Source organism: Trichomycterus rosablanca, chromosome 10 (assembly GCF_030014385.1).
Source record: "Trichomycterus rosablanca isolate fTriRos1 chromosome 10, fTriRos1.hap1, whole genome shotgun sequence".
In the NCBI taxonomy this organism is placed as follows: domain Eukaryota; kingdom Metazoa; phylum Chordata; class Actinopteri; order Siluriformes; family Trichomycteridae; genus Trichomycterus; species Trichomycterus rosablanca.
Window position 1 is genome coordinate 16,935,070 of NC_085997.1, and position 19,121 is coordinate 16,954,190.

The 19,121-nt window shown below is 39.7% G+C and overlaps 1 protein-coding gene across 1 annotated transcript in view; it reads left to right on the forward strand.

Moving 5' to 3' along the window:
- Positions 1-19,121, forward strand: part of tcerg1l (transcription elongation regulator 1 like) — a 162,931-nt gene that overhangs the window by 118,149 nt on the left and 25,661 nt on the right. Inside the window, exons 4-5 of the mRNA XM_063003929.1 lie at positions 11,029-11,154; positions 17,160-17,242. Of these exons, the coding sequence (XP_062859999.1) occupies positions 11,029-11,154; positions 17,160-17,242 (209 nt within the window). The remainder of the gene's footprint in view (positions 1-11,028; positions 11,155-17,159; positions 17,243-19,121) is intronic.

Here is a 19,121-nt window from a genome sequence, read left to right on the forward strand (position 1 = left end):
AGTTACATTTCATTGAGGGACACATGAACTCCAATATGTACTGTGAAATACTGAAGCAGAGCATGATCCCCTCCCTCCGGAAACTGGGTCGCAGGGCAGTGTTCCAGCATAATGACCCCAAACACACCTCTAAGACGACCACTGCTTTATTGAAGACGCTGAGGGTAAAGGTGATGGACTGGCCAAGCATGTCTCCAGACCTAAACCCAATAGAACATCTTTGGGGCATCCTCAAGCGGAAGGTGGAGGAGCGCAAAGTCTCGAATATCCGCCAGCTCCGTGATGTCGTCATGGAGGAGTGGAAAAGCATTCCAGTGGCAACCTGTGAAGCTCTGGTAAACTCCATGCCCAGGAGAGTTAAGGCAGTTCTGGGAAATAATGGTGGCCACACAAAATATTGACACTTCAGGAACTTTCACTAAGGGGTGTACTCACTTTTGTTGCCGGTGGTTTAGACATTAATGGCTGTATATTGAGTTATTTTGAGGGAAGAATAAATTTACACTGTTATATAAGCTGCACACAGACTACTTTTCATTGTGTCAAAGTGTCATTTTGTCAGTGTTGTCCCATGAAAAGATATACTTAAATATCTGCAGAAATGTGAGGGGTGTACTCACTTTTGTGATACACTGTATATACAGTGTATCACAAAAGTGAGTACACCCCTCACATTTCTGCAAATATTTCATTATATCTTTTCATGGGACAACACTATAGACATGAAACTTGGATATAACTTAGAGTAGTCAGTGTACAGCTTGTATAGCAGTGTAGATTTACTGTCTTCTGAAAATAACTCAACACACAGCCATTAATGTCTAAATAGCTGGCAACATAAGTGAGTACACCCCACAGTGAACATGTCCAAATTGTGCCCAAATGTGTCGTTGTCCCTCCCTGGTGTCATGTGTCAAGGTCCCAGGAGTAAATGGGGAGCAGGGCTGTTAAATTTTGTGTTTTGGGTACAATTCTCTCATACTGGCCACTGGATATTCAACATGGCACCTCATGGCAAATAACTCTCTGAGGATGTGAGAAATAGAATTGTTGCTCTCCACAAAGATGGCCTGGGCTATAAGAAGATTGCTAACACCCTGAAACTGAGCTACAGCATGGTGGCCAAGGTCATACAGCGGTTTTCCAGGACAGGTTCCACTCGGAACAGGCTTCGCCAGGGTCGACCAAAGAAGTTGAGTCCACGTGTTCGGCATCATATCCAGAGGTTGGCTTTAAAAAATTGAAGACGTGGGAGGTCAGCCTGTCAGTGCATCAACTCGGTCTGCATGGTCGTCATCCCAGAAGGAAGCTGACACACAAGAAAGCCCGCAAACAGTTTGCTGAAGACAAGCAGTCCAAGAACATGGATTACTGGAATGCCCTGTGGTCTGACGAGACCAAGATAAACTTGTTTGGCTCAGATGGTGTCCAGCATGTGTGGCGGCGCCCTGGTGAGAAGTACCAAGACAACTGTATCTTGCCTACAGTCAAGCATGGTGGTGGTAGCATCATGGTCTTGGGCTGCATGAGTGTTGCTGGCACTGGGGAGCTGCAGTTCATTGAGGGAAACATGAATTCCAACATGTACTGTGACATTCTGAAACAGAGCATGATCCCCTCCCTTCGAAAACTGGGCCTCATGGCAGTTTTTCAACAGGATAACGACCCCAAACACAACCTCCAAGATGACAACTGCCTTGCTGAGGAAGCTGAAGGTAAAGGTGATGGACTAAACCCAATTGAGCACCTGTGGCGCATCCTCAAGTGGAAGGTGGAGGAGTTCAAGGTGTCTAACATCCACCAGCTCCGTGATGTCATCATGGAGGAGTGGAAGAGGATTCCAGTAGCAACCTGTGCAGCTCTGGTGAATTCCATGCCCAGGAGGGTTAAGGCAGTGCTGGATAATAATGGTTGTCACACAAAATATTGACACTTTGGGCACAATTTGGACATGTTCACTGTGGGGTGTACTCACTTATGTTGCCAGCCATTTAGACATTAATGGCTGTGTGTTGAGTTATTTTCAGAAGACAGTAAATCTACACTGCTATACAAGTTGTACACTGACTACTCTAAGTTATATTTAAGTTTTATTTCTATAGTGTTGTCCCATGAAAAGATATAATAAAATATTTGCAGAAATGTGAGGGGTGTACTCACTTTTGTGATACACAGTATATACAGTATATATACTGTATATATATATATATATATATATATATATATATATATATACAGTGTATCACAAAAGTGAGTACACCCCTCACATTTCTGCAGATATTTAAGTATATCTTTTCATGGGACAACACTGACAAAATGACACTTTGACACAATGAAAAGTAGTCTGTGTGCAGCTTATATAACAGTGTAAATTTATTCTTCCCTCAAAATAACTCAATATACAGCCATTAATGTCTAAACCACCGGCAACAAAAGTGAGTACACCCCTTAGTGAAAGTTCCTGAAGTGTCAATATTTTGTGTGGCCACCATTATTTCCCAGAACTGCCTTAACTCTCCTGGGCATGGAGTTTACCAGAGCTTCACAGGTTGCCACTGGAATGCTTTTCCACTCCTCCATGACGACATCACGGAGCTGGTGGATATTCAAGACTTTTCGCTCCTCCACCTTCCGCTTGAGGATGCCCCAAAGATGTTCTATTGGGTTTAGGTCTGGAGACATGCTTGGCCAGTCCATCACCTTTACCCTCAGCCTCTTCAATAAAGCAGTGGTCGTCTTAGAGGTGTGTTTGGGGTCATTATCATGCTGGAACACTGCCCTGCGACCCAGTTTCCGGAGGGAGGGGATCATGCTCTGCTTCAGTATTTCACAGTACATATTGGAGTTCGTGTGTCCCTCAATTAAATGTAACTCCCCAACACCTGCTGCACTCATGCAGCCCCAGACCATGGCATTCCCACCACCATGCTTGACTGTAGGCATGACACACTTATCTTTGTACTCCTCACCTGATTGCCGCCACACATGCTTGAGACCATCTGAACCAAACAAATTAATCTTGGTCTCATCAGACCATAGGACATGGTTCCAGTAATCCATGTCCTTTGTTGACATGTCTTCAGCAAACTGTTTGCGGGCTTTCTTGTGTAGAGACTTCAGAAGAGGCTTCCTTCTGGGGTGACAGCCATGCAGACCAATTTGATGTAGTGTGAAATGTGAGGGGTGTACACTACAGTGTATCACAAAAGTGAGTACACCCCTCACATTTCTGCAGATATTTAAGTATATCTTTTCATGGGACAACACTGACAAAATGACACTTTGACACAATGAAAAGTAGTCTGTGTGCAGCTTATATAAAAGTGTAAATTTACTCTTCCCTCAAAATAACTCAATATACAGCCATTAATGTCTAAACCACCGGCAACAAAAGTGAGTACACCCCTAAGAGACTACACCCCTAAATGTCCAAATTGAGCACTGCTTGTCATTTTCCCTCCAAAATGTCATGTGATTTGTTAGTGTTACTAGGTCTCAGGTGTGCATAGGGAGCAGGTGTGTTCAATTTAGTAGTACAGCTCTCACACTCTCTCATACTGGTCACTGAAAGTTCCAACATGGCACCTCATGGCAAAGAACTCTCTGAGGATCTTAAAAGACGAATTGTTGCGCTACATGAAGATGGCCAAGGCTACAAGAAGATTGCCAACACCCTGAAACTGAGCTGCAGCACAGTGGCCAAGATCATCCAGCGTTTTAAAAGAGCAGGGTCCACTCAGAACAGACCTCGCGTTGGTCGTCCAAAGAAGCTGAGTGCACGTGCTCAGCGTCACATCCAACTGCTGTCTTTGAAAGATAGGCGCAGGAGTGCTGTCAGCATTGCTGCAGAGATTGAAAAGGTGGGGGGTCAGCCTGTCAGTGCTCAGACCATACGCCGCACACTACATCAAATTGGTCTGCATGGCTGTCACCCCAGAAGGAAGCCTCTTCTGAAGTCTCTACACAAGAAAGCCTGCAAACAGTTTGCTGAAGACATGTCAACAAAGGACATGGATTACTGGAACCATGTCCTATGGTCTGATGAGACCAAGATTAATTTGTTTGGTTCAGATGGTCTCAAGCATGTGTGGCGGCAATCAGGTGAGGAGTACAAAGATAAGTGCGTCATGCCTACAGTCAAGCATGGTGGTGGGAATGCCATGGTCTGGGGCTGCATGAGTGCAGCAGGTGTTGGGGAGTTACATTTCATTGAGGGACACATGAACTCCAATATGTACTGTGAAATACTGAAGCAGAGCATGATCCCCTCCCTCCGGAAACTGGGTCGCAGGGCAGTGTTCCAGCATGATAATGACCCCAAACACACCTCTAAGACGACCACTGCTTTACTGAAGAGGTTGAGGGTAAAGGTGATGGACTGGCCAAGCATGTCTCCAGACCTAAACCCAATAGAACATCTTTGGGGCATCCTCAAGCGGAAGGTGGAGGAGCGCAAAGTCTCGAATATCCGCCAGCTCCGTGATGTCGTCATGGAGGAGTGGAAAAGCATTCCAGTGGCAACCTGTGAAGCTCTGGTAAACTCCATGCCCAGGAGAGTTAAGGCAGTTCTGGGAAATAATGGTGGCCACACAAAATATTGACACTTCAGGAACTTTCACTAAGGGGTGTACTCACTTTTGTTGCCGGTGGTTTAGACATTAATGGCTGTATATTGAGTTATTTTGAGGGAAGAATAAATTTACACTGTTATATAAGCTGCACACAGACTACTTTTCATTGTGTCAAAGTGTCATTTTGTCAGTGTTGTCCCATGAAAAGATATACTTAAATATCTGCAGAAATGTGAGGGGTGTACTCACTTTTGTGATACACTGTATATATATATATATATATAATATATATATATTGTATATACACACATATATATAGGTAAAGGTACATAGGTACATGGACACATGACCATTAGCTTGTTGAACATCAAAATAGATACTGGAAAGAGGTGAAGGTACATGTAAAGATACATGGACACATGTATTATCGTGTTGAACATATTTTTCTAAATCCATGGCATTTATAATGAGGTGGCCTCCCATTGCAGCTATAACAGTCTCCCTTTTTTAAAGGATTTTTTTAGCTCAGAAAGGCCAGTGGAATTCCTCCACACTCCCTGCATGGTGCACAAGGTCACTTATATTGGAGCATTAAATAACCTTTCCAATGAAAGCATAATCATTTATTTATCAGGGTCATGGCGGGTCCATAGTGGGTCCAGTTATCCTGGGCACAATGCTGTAACCAGTGATGGCATAGTTACCTTTAAAAAGTAACTTAGTTACTTTATTGATTACTTGATTTTAAAAGTAACTTAGTTAGATTACAAGTTACTTTATTAGTTACATTCAGCAGCTGCCGTAATGCAACTGGAGCTGCGTAGGCGATTGAAGCGGAATAAGAAACAAGAAAGATAGCGGAAAACTAAGTCCTCTGTTCACAAGTGTAAGTAAGATAAATAAAATAAAATTTTTAGAGACAAATAAATAACAAAAAGACGATAAATATCCAAAATTTTGGCGAGTGGGGTTTGTAATGAGTCTGTAACTATGGTGATATTACGTCATCACGTCCCCACGTGTAGTACGTAGCGGTGTTGTGTGCATACTGCACACTTCTGTACTGAAAGTATGTACTTCTTTACCGGCCGAGTAGTGCAGACTTCCTCCAATCTAGTGCATACTCTGTAAGTATGCGATTCCGGATGCAGCTCGTGACTTAATTGTCGCATAGGCCAGACGTCACTCTCCGAGACGCAAAAATAGTAACGCACAGTAACTTGGATAAGTAACTTTAATCTGATTACTGGATTGGAAATAGTAACGCGTTAGATTACTTGTTACTGAAAATTGTGGTCAGATTAGAGTAACGCGTTACTGACATCAGTGGCTGTAACACACCCCTAACAAATGCTAATCCATCATTGGGCCTTGAAAACTTCCTTCATTATTCCTTCCAACTTTGTTTGCAGTTTATCAATTCAACTGGCAACAACTGGCAACTAGTGCATAATACTGCTTTTACATAACCACTAACCTTGTTTTGTTTTTTCTTTGTCCACCATTGTTTGATCAGCAAAACTTACTACATTAGCCAAACTTTAAGGTGCCACTCCAAGCCAGATGTCTAATCACAGTTACATGGGTCTCTGCAGCTTTTAATGAAGACAAATCTGATTTCTGTAGTTTTTGAATTACATCCAAATATTTAAATTTCCTTTCAACATTTTATGACTGTACTGGTTTCTTTCCGAGACCACTGTTCTATGCACTTTGTACTTGCTAACAGTTGTTTGTACAGATCATTCTGAGAACTGCATTTACTTGGAAAGAGCTTTAAGTGATCCACTTTCTGAGATCTGCACTAAGACTGAACGGTGCGGTCAAATCATAATCACTTAAGTTTGTAGGCTTTGCCACAAAGTTAATAATTAATGACCCAAGTAGTTGTATGTAACAAATGTTCTATATCTACAGTGGATTCAAAAATATTAAGACCAATGTTTGCACACTGAGTGCTAATCTAACTACTAAACTAAACACACATTAAACCTGAATATACTATTCTAGACCCTAAGCTAAGCTAAACATGATCTTAGACTAACACAAGACATGAACAAAACTAAACAAGACTAACACTAAGCATGAACAAGAGTGTGGACTAAATGACAATCACAGACCATACTAAACCAAACCAAAATTGACTCTGTCAAAGGCACCACAGCTGCTCCCTTAAATGCCTTGAGCGTTACACCTGAAATGAGGAGCAGCTGTGGATCAATGAAGTAGCTTCATTGACCAATCACAATTGAGGAGGTGTTGGCTTCTTTCATAACCAAACATGTGCTCCTGGAGAGAGGGGCGTGGCACCTCAACCTGAGCTCCAGGAGCACAAAGAGGCTTAATTTGTGACACTAAAAGACAAGATTTTGGAATCTAAATTAAAAGTAATCTTATTTCCTTTAATTATGCTTGAACACAACTAGAGACCACATGTTGCAATGTAAATTGATTGGACATATTTTGGTAGGGCAAACAACTAAATCTATACAAGCATTTACAGGGGAAAAAAACACAAGTGGTCCACCAGTAGTGGTTCCAGTCTTATAGTGATCCAGTTTTACTGATGAAATTGGGTAGGTGGCAACAGAAGGGTTACGTAGCAATTGTACAGCACATCTGCAGACTGTATTTACACGTTCTTATATGCATACATGTTCAGTAAACCTGATGAGGCAAGTTATGTATTATATTATATTATATTGACATATTAAAAAATATTGCTGTTGGCACAGATCACATTTTCTGACCAACCGATGAGATGACTCACAGCAGGATCCAATACAACACCTTCCCTTTGTTTTATTTCATTCAGAAACCCAGAATTTCCTCCTTCACATCATTTATTCACTCCATGTTCACAAGCTTTAACAGCCCTGCTAGCATCTTCTCTCTGTCTCTGTGTATCTCTCATATAGTCCTCTGTTTATCTCTTTTACCTGCCAGCGTTCTGCATCTCTCTGCATAATGGTCCAAAGATTGATGATAAATATCCTCCTTCAGGATGCATTCAGCTTTCTTGCTGGTGTTATGTGAAATCTATAATAACTGTGATGTTTCACATTATTATTAATTGATTCGTATTATTAGGCTCCCAAAGGCTGGACTTGCACAATTTTGGATGTTTCAAAATTTTAAGTCACTAAATTTCTAGCATGATTCTGACATTCAATGGTGGTGTAAGGAAAACGATGATTGAGGATATAAATAGAGAAAAACTGGTTAGCTGGTTTAATAAATCTTGACTTCTGTTACAAAAAAAAATCATAAAATAGTGAACTTTTGGCATGTATATCATATCAGTATTGTTTTTGATGATGTGCATTTCTTTATGGCCACAATGGCTTTTCTCAGCATAACAATATGCCATGTCACCAAGCACATCATCTCATAAACTTGATATTAAGTTTAGTGTAGTTCACCAGCCTTCCTAGTTACCAGATCTATACCCAATAGGGCATCTTTTGGATTGTAAACAAGCAAGTGATTGTAACATATTTAGGGCTAGACTGGACAAGATGGGACGGACACACACACACACAGAGATGTTTAACAAAAATATATTTAATGGTAAGACAAGGGTACACAAAACCAAACACATGATGTATGGTAACTGCTAAGCTAACTACTAAACTAAACACATATGAGCTAAGCTAAATGCTAAAGCTAATCTAGCTAATGCTAATGAACTGTTTGTTTATTGGGATTTTAATGTCATGTTTTACACTTTGGTTACATTCATGTCAGGAACTGTAGGTACTCGTTACACAAGATTCATCAGTTCACAAGGTTATATCGATCACAGTCATGGACAATTTTGTATCTCCAATTCACCTCACTTGCATGTCTTTGGACTGTGGAAGGAAACCGAAGCACCCAGAGGAAACCCACGCAGACACGGGGAGAACATGCAAACAGAAAGGACCCAGACTGTCCCACCTGGGGATCGAACCCAGGACCTTCTTGCTGTGAAGTGACAGTGCTACCCACCGAGCCACCCTCTAAACATAAACTAGACATGAACAGGACTGAACTAGACTTTTAACAATGAACAAACAGGAACATGAACAAGACTGAACTAGACTTTTAACAATGAACAAACAGGAACATTAACTAACTGGACCAACCTGACAAACTGAACAAGAAAATCCAAACCAAACCGACAGTCGAGTCGAGTCGAGTCGAGTCAAATCAAATCAAATCAAATCAAATGATACCAAACAAAGCTGAGCAAGCTTACAAACAAAGTCATGCACTGGGAGAAAAATCAAAATAGTCTCCAGTGACTGTTCCCCAGCTGCCTTCTTAAATGCCCTTAGCTCAGATGAGGTACAGCTGTGTCTACTTAGCTGGAGCCCAATCACAAAAGGGGTGTGGCATGTGCACATAGAACACGCTCTGGGAGCACAGAGGCGCTGAATCCGTGACAGTGATTTATATAAAAAATTTAAATTATTATTGCAGCAATTATAAAATGCAATCATGTTAACACTGACTTTTCCTTAAAAGAAATTCCTTAAAGAAACGTCTCCAATCTTTACAACGATGGTGTAAAGATGTAATACTTGTATATCTTGTACTTGTATGTACTACTTGCTAAGTACTAATTTAAATCATGTTGCATAATTTATTATAAAGGTTAGGATGTATATAAACAGCCATATACAGTACGTCTCTGTCAAAGGATTTCCCCTAAAAATAAACATTGTTCATCCACAGTGCCGTCAGTACACAATGTTAAACAAGCCATTCAAAGAGACTCAAACAGGCATTTTGATAGATCTTTTTTGGGCTGTTTGGGCTTGTTTTGACTGTTTATTGGACCATTAATTCAAGCTTTTGCCCATAGCACCACTGGAGATTTGAATTCTGGATCCCAGAAGTAGTGGGCTAGCATCATTTACCACTGAGCCACCCGAGCACCCTGATTAGTCAAGTAACACAAACAAAAAGGAGATAGCAACATCTTATGGGAATGCTTTTTAGCAACTGGGATTGACAGTCTGATTAGGATTAATGTATAAATAAATGGTGTACTGTATAGAGACAACAAAATGGTCTCTATCCTCAAGAACGCTTACACTGGAAAACATGTTTAACACAATGACAATTAATTTGACAAATGTAATGACACTGCCACAGCAATGCTGGATTGGTTTAAAATGAAAAAAAAAACTGATGTCTTAGAGGGGCTTGGTCAGAATTATGATACTAACTCAACATTACATTAGTTCACCACCACTTTTTATAAAGGGGATTAGGACAAAATTACAAAACTAATTCAAAAAGATCTATGGTTGCATTAGCAGATAAAGGTGGCGTACCTAGATACTAAAAGGGTATGAATACTTATTAACTGTTGACATTTTATTATAATCCCAGTCAAACTGATACAAATTTGTTGACTATCATACACTAATCAGCCATAACATTAAAACCACCTCCTTGTTTCTACACTCACTGTCCATTTTATCAGTTCCACTTACCATATAGGAGCACTTTGTAGTTCTACAACTACTGATTGTAGTCCATCTGTTTATCTGCATGCTTTGTTAGCCCCCTTTCATGCTGTTCTTCAATAGTCCGGACTCTCCCAGGACCACCACAGAGTAGGTATTATTTGGATGGTGGCTCATTCTTAGCACTGCAGTGACACTGACATGGTGGTGGTGTGTTAGTGTGTGTTGTGCTGGTATGAGTGGATAAGACACAGCAATGCTGATGGTGTTTTTAAACACCTCACTGTCACTGCTGGACTGAGAATAGTCCACCAAGCAAAAATATATTCAGCCAACAGTGCCCCATGGGCAGCGTCCTGTGACCACTGGTGAAGGTCTAGAAGATGACCAACTCAAACAGCAGCAATAGATGAGCGATCGTCTCTGACTTTACATCTACAAGGTGGACCAACTAGATGGGAGTGTCTAATAGAGTGGACAGTGAGTGGACACGGTATTTAAAAACTCCAGCAGTGTTGCTGTGTCTGATACACTCATACCAGCACAACACACACTAACACACCACCACCATGTCATTGTCACTGGAGTGCTGAGAATGACCCACCACCTAAATAATACCTGCTCTGTGGGGGTCCTGACCATTGAAGAACAGGGTGAAAGCAGGCTAAAAAGGTATGTCGAAAAACAGATGGACTACAGTCAGTAATTGTAGAACTACAAAGTGCTTCTATATGGTAAGTGGAGCTGATAAAATGGACAGTGAGTGTAGAAACAAGGAGGTGGTTTTAATGTTATGGCTGATCGGTGTATACAGTATATAAAGGTTAGGGAATAAAAACCTTTTCAGACATTAAGCATTGCACAGTGTTTAAAAGGACTTTTATCTTATTCTAATAAAATCCAATTTGTAAGCTTCATTTATCTTCTTTCCGCTCTGCAATGCTATGGGCACTTCATGCTAATGGATTATCTGATGTTGTTTTCTGTTTCACTTCTAGGATCTCGACGCTCTTGGGAAGGCCTGCTGAGCTCTTGCCTGCCCACACAGATCACTGCTGTAAGGTCTCTCCCTTCTCCTACTGTGACCCTTCTGACTGGAGACTGGAAAGCACGCAAAGCTCCAGGTGAGCTCTGTGCCTATAATCAAAGAGTGTGAACCTCTCTTCGCTTGCAGTCTTTGCTTTTTGTAGCTACTAAAGCTGATCTAATAAAAATCCATTTTAAAAGAGCAGCAGTAATGTGCTTTGATGCTGTTTAATTTTATAAAGTTCAATACATAGAAAAAGTTGCTCACTCTGGCTTAACCCTAACAGTAACCACTTATACACTATATTGCCAAAAGTATTCACTCACCCATACAAATCATTGAATTCAGGTGTTCCAATCACTTCCATGGCCACAGGTGTATAAAACCAAGCACCTAGGCATGCAGACTGCTTCTACAAACATTAGTGAAAGAATGGGTCGCTCTCAGGAACTGAATTCGAGCGTGGTACCGTGATAGGATGCCACCTGTGCAACAAGTCCAGTCGTCAAATTTCCTTACTACTAAACATTCCACAGTCAACTGTCAGTGGTATTATAACAAAGTGGAAGCGATTGGGAATGACAGCAACTCAGCCAATAAGTGGTAGCCACGTAAAATGACAGCGCGGGGTCAGTGGATGCTGAGGCGCATTGTGAGCAGAGGTTGCCAACTTTCTGCAGAGTCAATCGCTACAGACCTCCAAACTTTATGTGGCCTTCAGATTAGCTCAAGAGCAGTGCGTAGAGAGCTTCATGGAATGGGTTTCCATGGCCGAGCAGCTGCATCCAAGCCTTACATCACCAAGCGCAATGCAAAGCGTCGGATGCAGTGGTGTAAAGCACGCCGCCACTGGACTCTAGAACAGTGGAGACGTGTTCTCTGGAGTGAAGAATCACGCTTCTTTGTCTGGCAATCCGATGGATGAGTCTGGGTTTGTCAGTTGCCAGGAGAACGGTACTTGTCTGACTGCATTGTGCCAAGTGTAAAGTGTGGTGGAGGGGGATTATGGTGTGAGGTTGTTTTCAGGAGTTGGGCTCGGCCCCTTAGTTCCAGTGAGAGGAACTCTTAATGCTTCAGCATACCAAGAGATTTTGGACAATTTCATGCTCCCAACTTTGTGGGAACAGTTTGGGGATGGCCCTTTCCTGTTACAACATGCCTGCACACCAGTGCACAAAGCAAGGTCCATAAAGACGTGGAGGAGCGAGTTTGGTGTGGAAGAACTTGACTGGCCTGCACAGAGTCCTGATCTCAACCCTTTGAACATTTTTGGGATGAATTAGAGCAAAGACTGTGAGCCAGGCCTTCTCGTCCAACATCGGTGTCTGACCTCACAAATGTGTTTCTGGAAGAACGGTCAAAAATTCCCATAAACACACTCCTGAACCTTGTGGAAAGCCTTCCCAGAAGAGTTGAAGCTGTTATAGCTGTAAAGGGTGGGCTGACATCATATTAAACCTTATGGATTAAGAATAGGATGTCACTCAAATTCATATGTGTGTGAAGGCAGACGAGTGAATACTTTTGGCAATATAATGTATTTGTAATGCGAACTGAGTCGGAAAACTGTCACAGTGAAAGAAATGTGAGATGGGGTGTCAGAGATGGGTGTTTTTTTATGTGACCACATTCAGTGTTTGAAAAAAAAAAAAAATAATAAAAACACCATAAAGCTATTATTACATTAAATATCTAGACTTACTGATTGCCCAATCCCTCCTCATGTATGTATGTGCTTATGAACCTTCTGTATCCATATAAATAGGGTTAGTTTTTATATATTATAAGGTTAGTATTCATTCTTTGTTATGCAACTGTAACAATGTCTACGAAACATTGCCAAGGTCAGGAAGAAAATGCAACTGTTATGTTAAGCTAACAAGAACTTTGTGTCAAGAAGCACTAAAACAGTTACAGATACATAAAAGAATGTAAAAAGGCTTAAGATATGTTACATGCCGTCTAGGGGTCGGGTCGTAACATGAAAAGAAAACACGAACAGATGAAACTGAGTCATAACGAGTGCAGTGACTTTTTATACGTTAATGAAAAGAGGTGCTGTACAGTGGACGGGGTGCAATATTTACAACTGGACACAAACACACAGTGGGGGTCACAGCCAATTACACAGAACGCAACACTGACCAAAGTGACTATACAAATAGACTGCAAATTGAATAGAGACTATAGACACTAAAGAACACCACAGTCAGTTAGCCTTCTGATGAGTCAGATCTTACATTGCTTTACATTTACATTTTTAGCATTTAGCAGATGCTTTTATCCAAAGCGACTTATAGCTGTGACAGTATACAATCTAAGCAATTGAGGGTTAAGGGTCTTGCTCAAGGGCCCAACAGTGGCAACCTGGCAGTGGTGGGGCTTAAACCAGCAACCTTTTAATTACTAATCCAGTATGTTAACCACTAAGCTACAACTGTCCTGTAATGGGCACACTTGCCATTGAGGTCAGTGGCCTTGGATCACACCACCAGTGGCCGGCGGGGGTCATGGAGGCGCAGATGACTGTCTGTGGGGGTCTCTTTAATAAGACAGTCTCTGCATTTCATGAACGGTAATGGGCTGCACCTGAATGAGCCATTTAAACACCACTTTAATTGGGTTTTTGGTTGCTGGCTCACTGGCATTGTGTGGTGCATGCCTCAGTGACATGCTCTTTTAAATCGATAGGTTCCTGCCAACTTGTTGTCAACATTCCTGTTGGTTCTGAGTTTTTCATGTTTGTTGGAGACAGCATAGGCTTATGTGCCTGTTTTTTTCTGGGTGAACATGTGGAGTCTGATATCCCCTACTCCAGTAATGCAGATTTTATTCGGCTTTTATTTTCTTTTATTTATTTCTGTTAAGCATCCTGAATGCTGGATTCACTCTTCCCACTCTTGCAGGTACCAGGCTATACCTGCTGCCTCAATAGCAAGGCAAGGTTACACATTGCTTTACTGTTATATAGTAATGGCAGCATATTATGTTGTCAATTTAAGCTGTTGCTATTGTAATCCATGACTGTATTTCTATTTCAGGGTTAAGTTCATCCCTCCCTGTCACCACAGACTTTTTCTAGGTGTGCAGTCATCACTACCGTAGCCACTGCTCTGATTTTTTCAATGTCTATTTTTAGCAGTGAAATTCAGCTAGTGACATTTGTGTATTCTCAGTTCAGCTTTAAAAGAGACAAAGATGAAGCTAAGCATATGCTTTTTAGCATAAAACATCATTTATTATGTTGAATTGCTGCAAAACAAATGTTAAAGCTAAAGCAATTTAATCTTGAGAAAATTAAGTCAATGGTTGTAGTGCATAAGGTCGAGCTACAGATCAATTGCAGCCCAATGGCACTGCCACTGTATTGATTTACTGTGATCCAACAGATAGTTAATGAAGTAAAATTGTACACATAGTGTGCTGCATAAATAAACACACAAACAAACAAACCAGGAGTAGCGCCATCCCTTGAAGCAAGAATGGCATGTGTTCAATTTCCTGGCCAGGCGACCTGGGTTCTTTTTGCTGAAGTTTTCATCTTGTCCCTGTGTGCATGTGGGTTTCCTCCGGGTGCTCTGGTTTTCTCCCACAAGTCCTAAAACATGCAGTCAGGCTAAATGATGCTACTTAACGATGGCTTCAGTTTACATTGTGCAATGCAAGGAGAGTCACCGCTCTCCTCAATCAAAGTGGAGGTCAACATCCGTAGAGAGGAAGCAGATAAGTTCAATCCCCAGATAAAATTATTCATTTTACCTTCAGCACCCTTCATTTGCTTCAGCTGTGATGTGTTATTCAATATATACAACACCCAGAGATTCAATTGTTCAAGGTGTGTTACAACCTCAAAAGACCACATTCCTAGAGACACCACTGGGAGTATTGTCCAGAAGTTCCAAACTTATGGCACAGATGTATGAAATACACTACATAGACAAAGTATTGGGACACCATTTCTTACTTATTTATTTTATTTTTTTTAATTCATGTTTCATGTCATACATATACAAAAAATTATCAATACATTTTGAGGATAAATGTTCTGCTTTCTGTGGTGAAATTAAACATTGTTAATATTCGGCCATTCCATCAATGATCCCAAGCAGTGGTGTATAGTAACAAAGTAATAATACTTCGTTACAGTACTTAAGTAGTTTTTTGGAGTATCTGTACTTTATTGGAGTATAAATTTTTTTGGCAACTTTTACTTTTACTCCACTACATTTTTTAAAGAAAATGTATACTTTTACTCTGATACATTTGCCGTATGTAAATTCGTTACTCGTTACTACAAAATAAAACGACAAGATTTTTTTAGCTAAATGATGTGAGATGTGTCACAAACTGCAAGCAGGTTTGGTGTGTTAATGTGTTTGGTTAAACACATTAATGCGCAAGTGCAAACCAGTTCTCAAAAAATGAGTAAAAGAGTGAAGCGCCTCTTATTATTACCCAAAGATATGGAAATATCGGCATTTTAGAACTCCCCAACAAAGTACAAAGTAAAGCTGCAACATCATAGTTTTTTATTTCTTATAATTAGCATTAAGGTTGTTCAGATATTTAGCTAACATTTTTTATTACATTTGAACCACAGATATACGTTTCACTAAATTGGAATTAATTCAGTGCAAAACTCATGAAGACACGTCCATAATTTCTAAAAACTCACCTGCCGACTAATATTTCTTCAACTAACTTCTAAATTACACTGGCAGAGGAAAAAATCATGGTGTTGAGGGAAATACACGTCTTTAACCCTTTAATGGTCTCAGCAAGAAAATAATGTTAAAAAAAATTTATTTCTTTGTTGACATATAAGTTAGAAATGGTGTTTTCCTAAAATAACATCTGAGTGATCTACCAATGGTTTAGAGTTTAACACATATCTACTCCCTGGTTGACACGGCCCAAACAAGATTATTTAAATACAGCTTATTTTTAAACAAATATTTTGATTTAAACTAATGGTTTATTAAAGGGCTAAAAGTGGGGTCTTATATAAACCCAATATATTTCATGTTTTGTCTGGTCAACTTTATTTTAACTCTTAACATGCATATTTTACACATTCCAAAAAAGTTGGAACAGGGCAATTTAGGGCAAGTAATGAGGTAAAAATCTAAATCATGACATGATTTCAAACAGGTAATGTCAACAGCTGAATTTGGCACAAATCATGTTCAGAGGAAAGAAAGAAAATGTATTTAGTTCTGTAAATTCCTATGTTGTAAAGACCTGTTTTTTTTCTGTATGTGGAAGGTTGCCTTTATTGTTAAGGTGGTTTACAGGCTTAAAAGAACATCTTCATATTTTTCAAATTCTGACCGCTTCCGTTTTTAATAACAGCATTTACTTCTACTTTTAATACTTAAGTACATTTAATATCATAAAATTACTTTTGATACTTAAGTACATTAAACATCAGATATTTTAAGACTTTTACTTAAGTCATATTATTAAAGGTGACTTTTACTTCTATCAAAGTAAATTTCTGGTAAGATACTTGTACTTTTACTCAAGTATGGCTTTCAGCTACTTTATACACCACTGATCCAAAGCACTCCTCCAGGTCAACCAAAGCTTGGTTAAGGAATCAGTCCTGGAATATCCTAGTGTGGTTTTCTCAGTCTCCAGATTTTAATTCCTTACAAAATCTTTGGTTGGGTTTACAGCACAAAATGCACAATGAGCTAGAAGCTCATGAATGAGCAATGAGATTAAAGAGGCAAAAAGAGTGAAGAAGACATCACATTTATCAAGAGAACTAGATGTTCTTATTCAAACTCTCAACTATGTGTATTAATGCACTTGACTGGTTGAGCAAGACAATTCAACTTCATAGATAATGCATGCTATTTAAATTCTGTTCACAATGCCTCAGTTGCTTGTAAATGAATATTTGATTGCTAGAACAATCCAATGCTTTAGTACTTTAATTAACATACTTGACTCCAATTTTTGATATAGTCATTAACTGGTTAAAGATGTAAGCACAGTGCTTGTTACACAGATTGTCTATAACTGATGATCATTTGAACCTGGAAAAGAAAAATGAAAAACCCAAGCGAAAAGTTAACATCTGCCTCTCTCCATTAGAAAGTAAAGTGGAAGTGAAGAAGCCATCTTGCTCGGGAGCCTTGGTGCTACACTCTGATTCAACCCCAGAGGAAAAAAGTGAGGTTTGTGATCATCAGTCACTTTCTCTCTCATTACTTTAGCATGATCATTATATTTTTGTATCCAGAAACAGCATCTTAATTGACATAACCATGCAGCTCATTTAATTCCCACATCTGGGCTCCAGCATAAATTGATTCTTAATGTTCATACAAAAAATCCAGACTGATTTGCAAGTAAAAGCTGGAAACCTAGAGAGGCTCAGATTTAGGGATGGTTAAATTATTGTGTGCACACTGTAACACAACGTTCCCTATAGGGTGGGCTTTTGAAAGTATTTTCAGCCATGGTGATTTGTTAAAAACACCTAAAACACTAAATCATTTGGCCAGACACATTGATGCTCAGCAGCTGACAGTGTGAAGAATTAGTAATGTGTGTCACTTGGTCAGGCTGGTGTGAGTAACTGACTGCTGTGTTGTCAAGAGCAGAGCACATCTAAAATGTTTATCATGCAGTAATATCTTTACATTTCAGTGTTAACCTACACATTTTTTTCATGAGAGTTAATTACATTTTTTATTTGTATTACAGGCAGTAAAATATTGTAGAACATGTAGAACATCAGATAAGGCCTCCCTTCTTGACAACATGAGTCATGATATATTTGGCTTTTTGCCTAGTTGTAGTAAATTTAAAGTATAAAAGATTATAATTTTTTTTTAGGAAAAAAAAAAAGAAACTTCAGCCAAGAAGTGCCACACAAATTATGTTAGACAAGACTGCAATGTGCAGATTTACTAAAAAAAAAAAAAAAAAAAAAATTCTGCTTCCTCTGCCCAACAAAATACAACAACCATCTAAAAATACTGATATTGTCATACAAAATTCTAATTGGGCGGCACGGTGGCTCAGTGGGTAGCACTGTCGCCCCCCAATTGGATAAGTGGTTAAGTGAGTAAAAAATTCTAATTAAAATTGGTGTAAAGTAGCTCATCTACTAAATACATTCAACACATTAAGTGTCGTATCTTTTTGTGTTGCCTCTTTGGCTCGTAAAAGGGACACAGAGGTGTGGATGATTAATGTATCAGTTTCTCTTAATTACCTACGCCTTTTGAGCATTTATTCCCTCCAGGTGGAGGTTCTTCTATATATCATGGTTTCTCTCTCTCAAATTCACCAGCTTTTCTGTCTGGCAAACCTGCTATTCACTGGACCCGTGATGCCAGGTTGCTCGATCAAGTCTGGTTTTTCTGCTGGTGTGTAAGCCATCATTCATTATCATTCTGGATAGTCACCCCAGTGTTGCGGCATTTTGGGCCTCACAATGGAACCACCCTGGGAGAGCGGATTGCCCTTGAGGCGGCATAATGTCTCTTTTTCAGAGTGGACCTCACCCATAAATCCGCATTATGCACGAGGTGTGACAATTGGTAGGGTTGGAGTGTTGCTCATGCATTGTAGGAACTGGCAGATACTGAGACTTTCTTATTTTTATCCCTTTTTTCTGAGAACTGAGTCATCAGAGACTGTCAGAACAGCATGTCATATTGTGACAACCAGTTCTCAGAAAGAACAGTATCCCTGTTCTATTCAATTTCTCTGCTTCAGACTGTGGATGTTTTTGTTTCTATTAATTTGGCCATCTAATGTGTGTATGATTGTTTTTACCCATATTAATTAATTCTAGACTAGCTGGATATAAGCTAATATTATCATAAGCTAACATAAATTGTAGTTAATTTGTTACATTTTAAAATTCTTTACTATTTAAATAATGTAAAAAAAGGTACTAAAATGTAAATATTTACTTGGTGAAACTGCACTTATGAACTAGCCAGCCAGTAAAGTGAGCTGTTTGATAACCTCTTCGATCACACACTCTGCTTTACATGGTGAAGAAGTACACACAGTAAAACATGGTTTTTAGTTTATTTT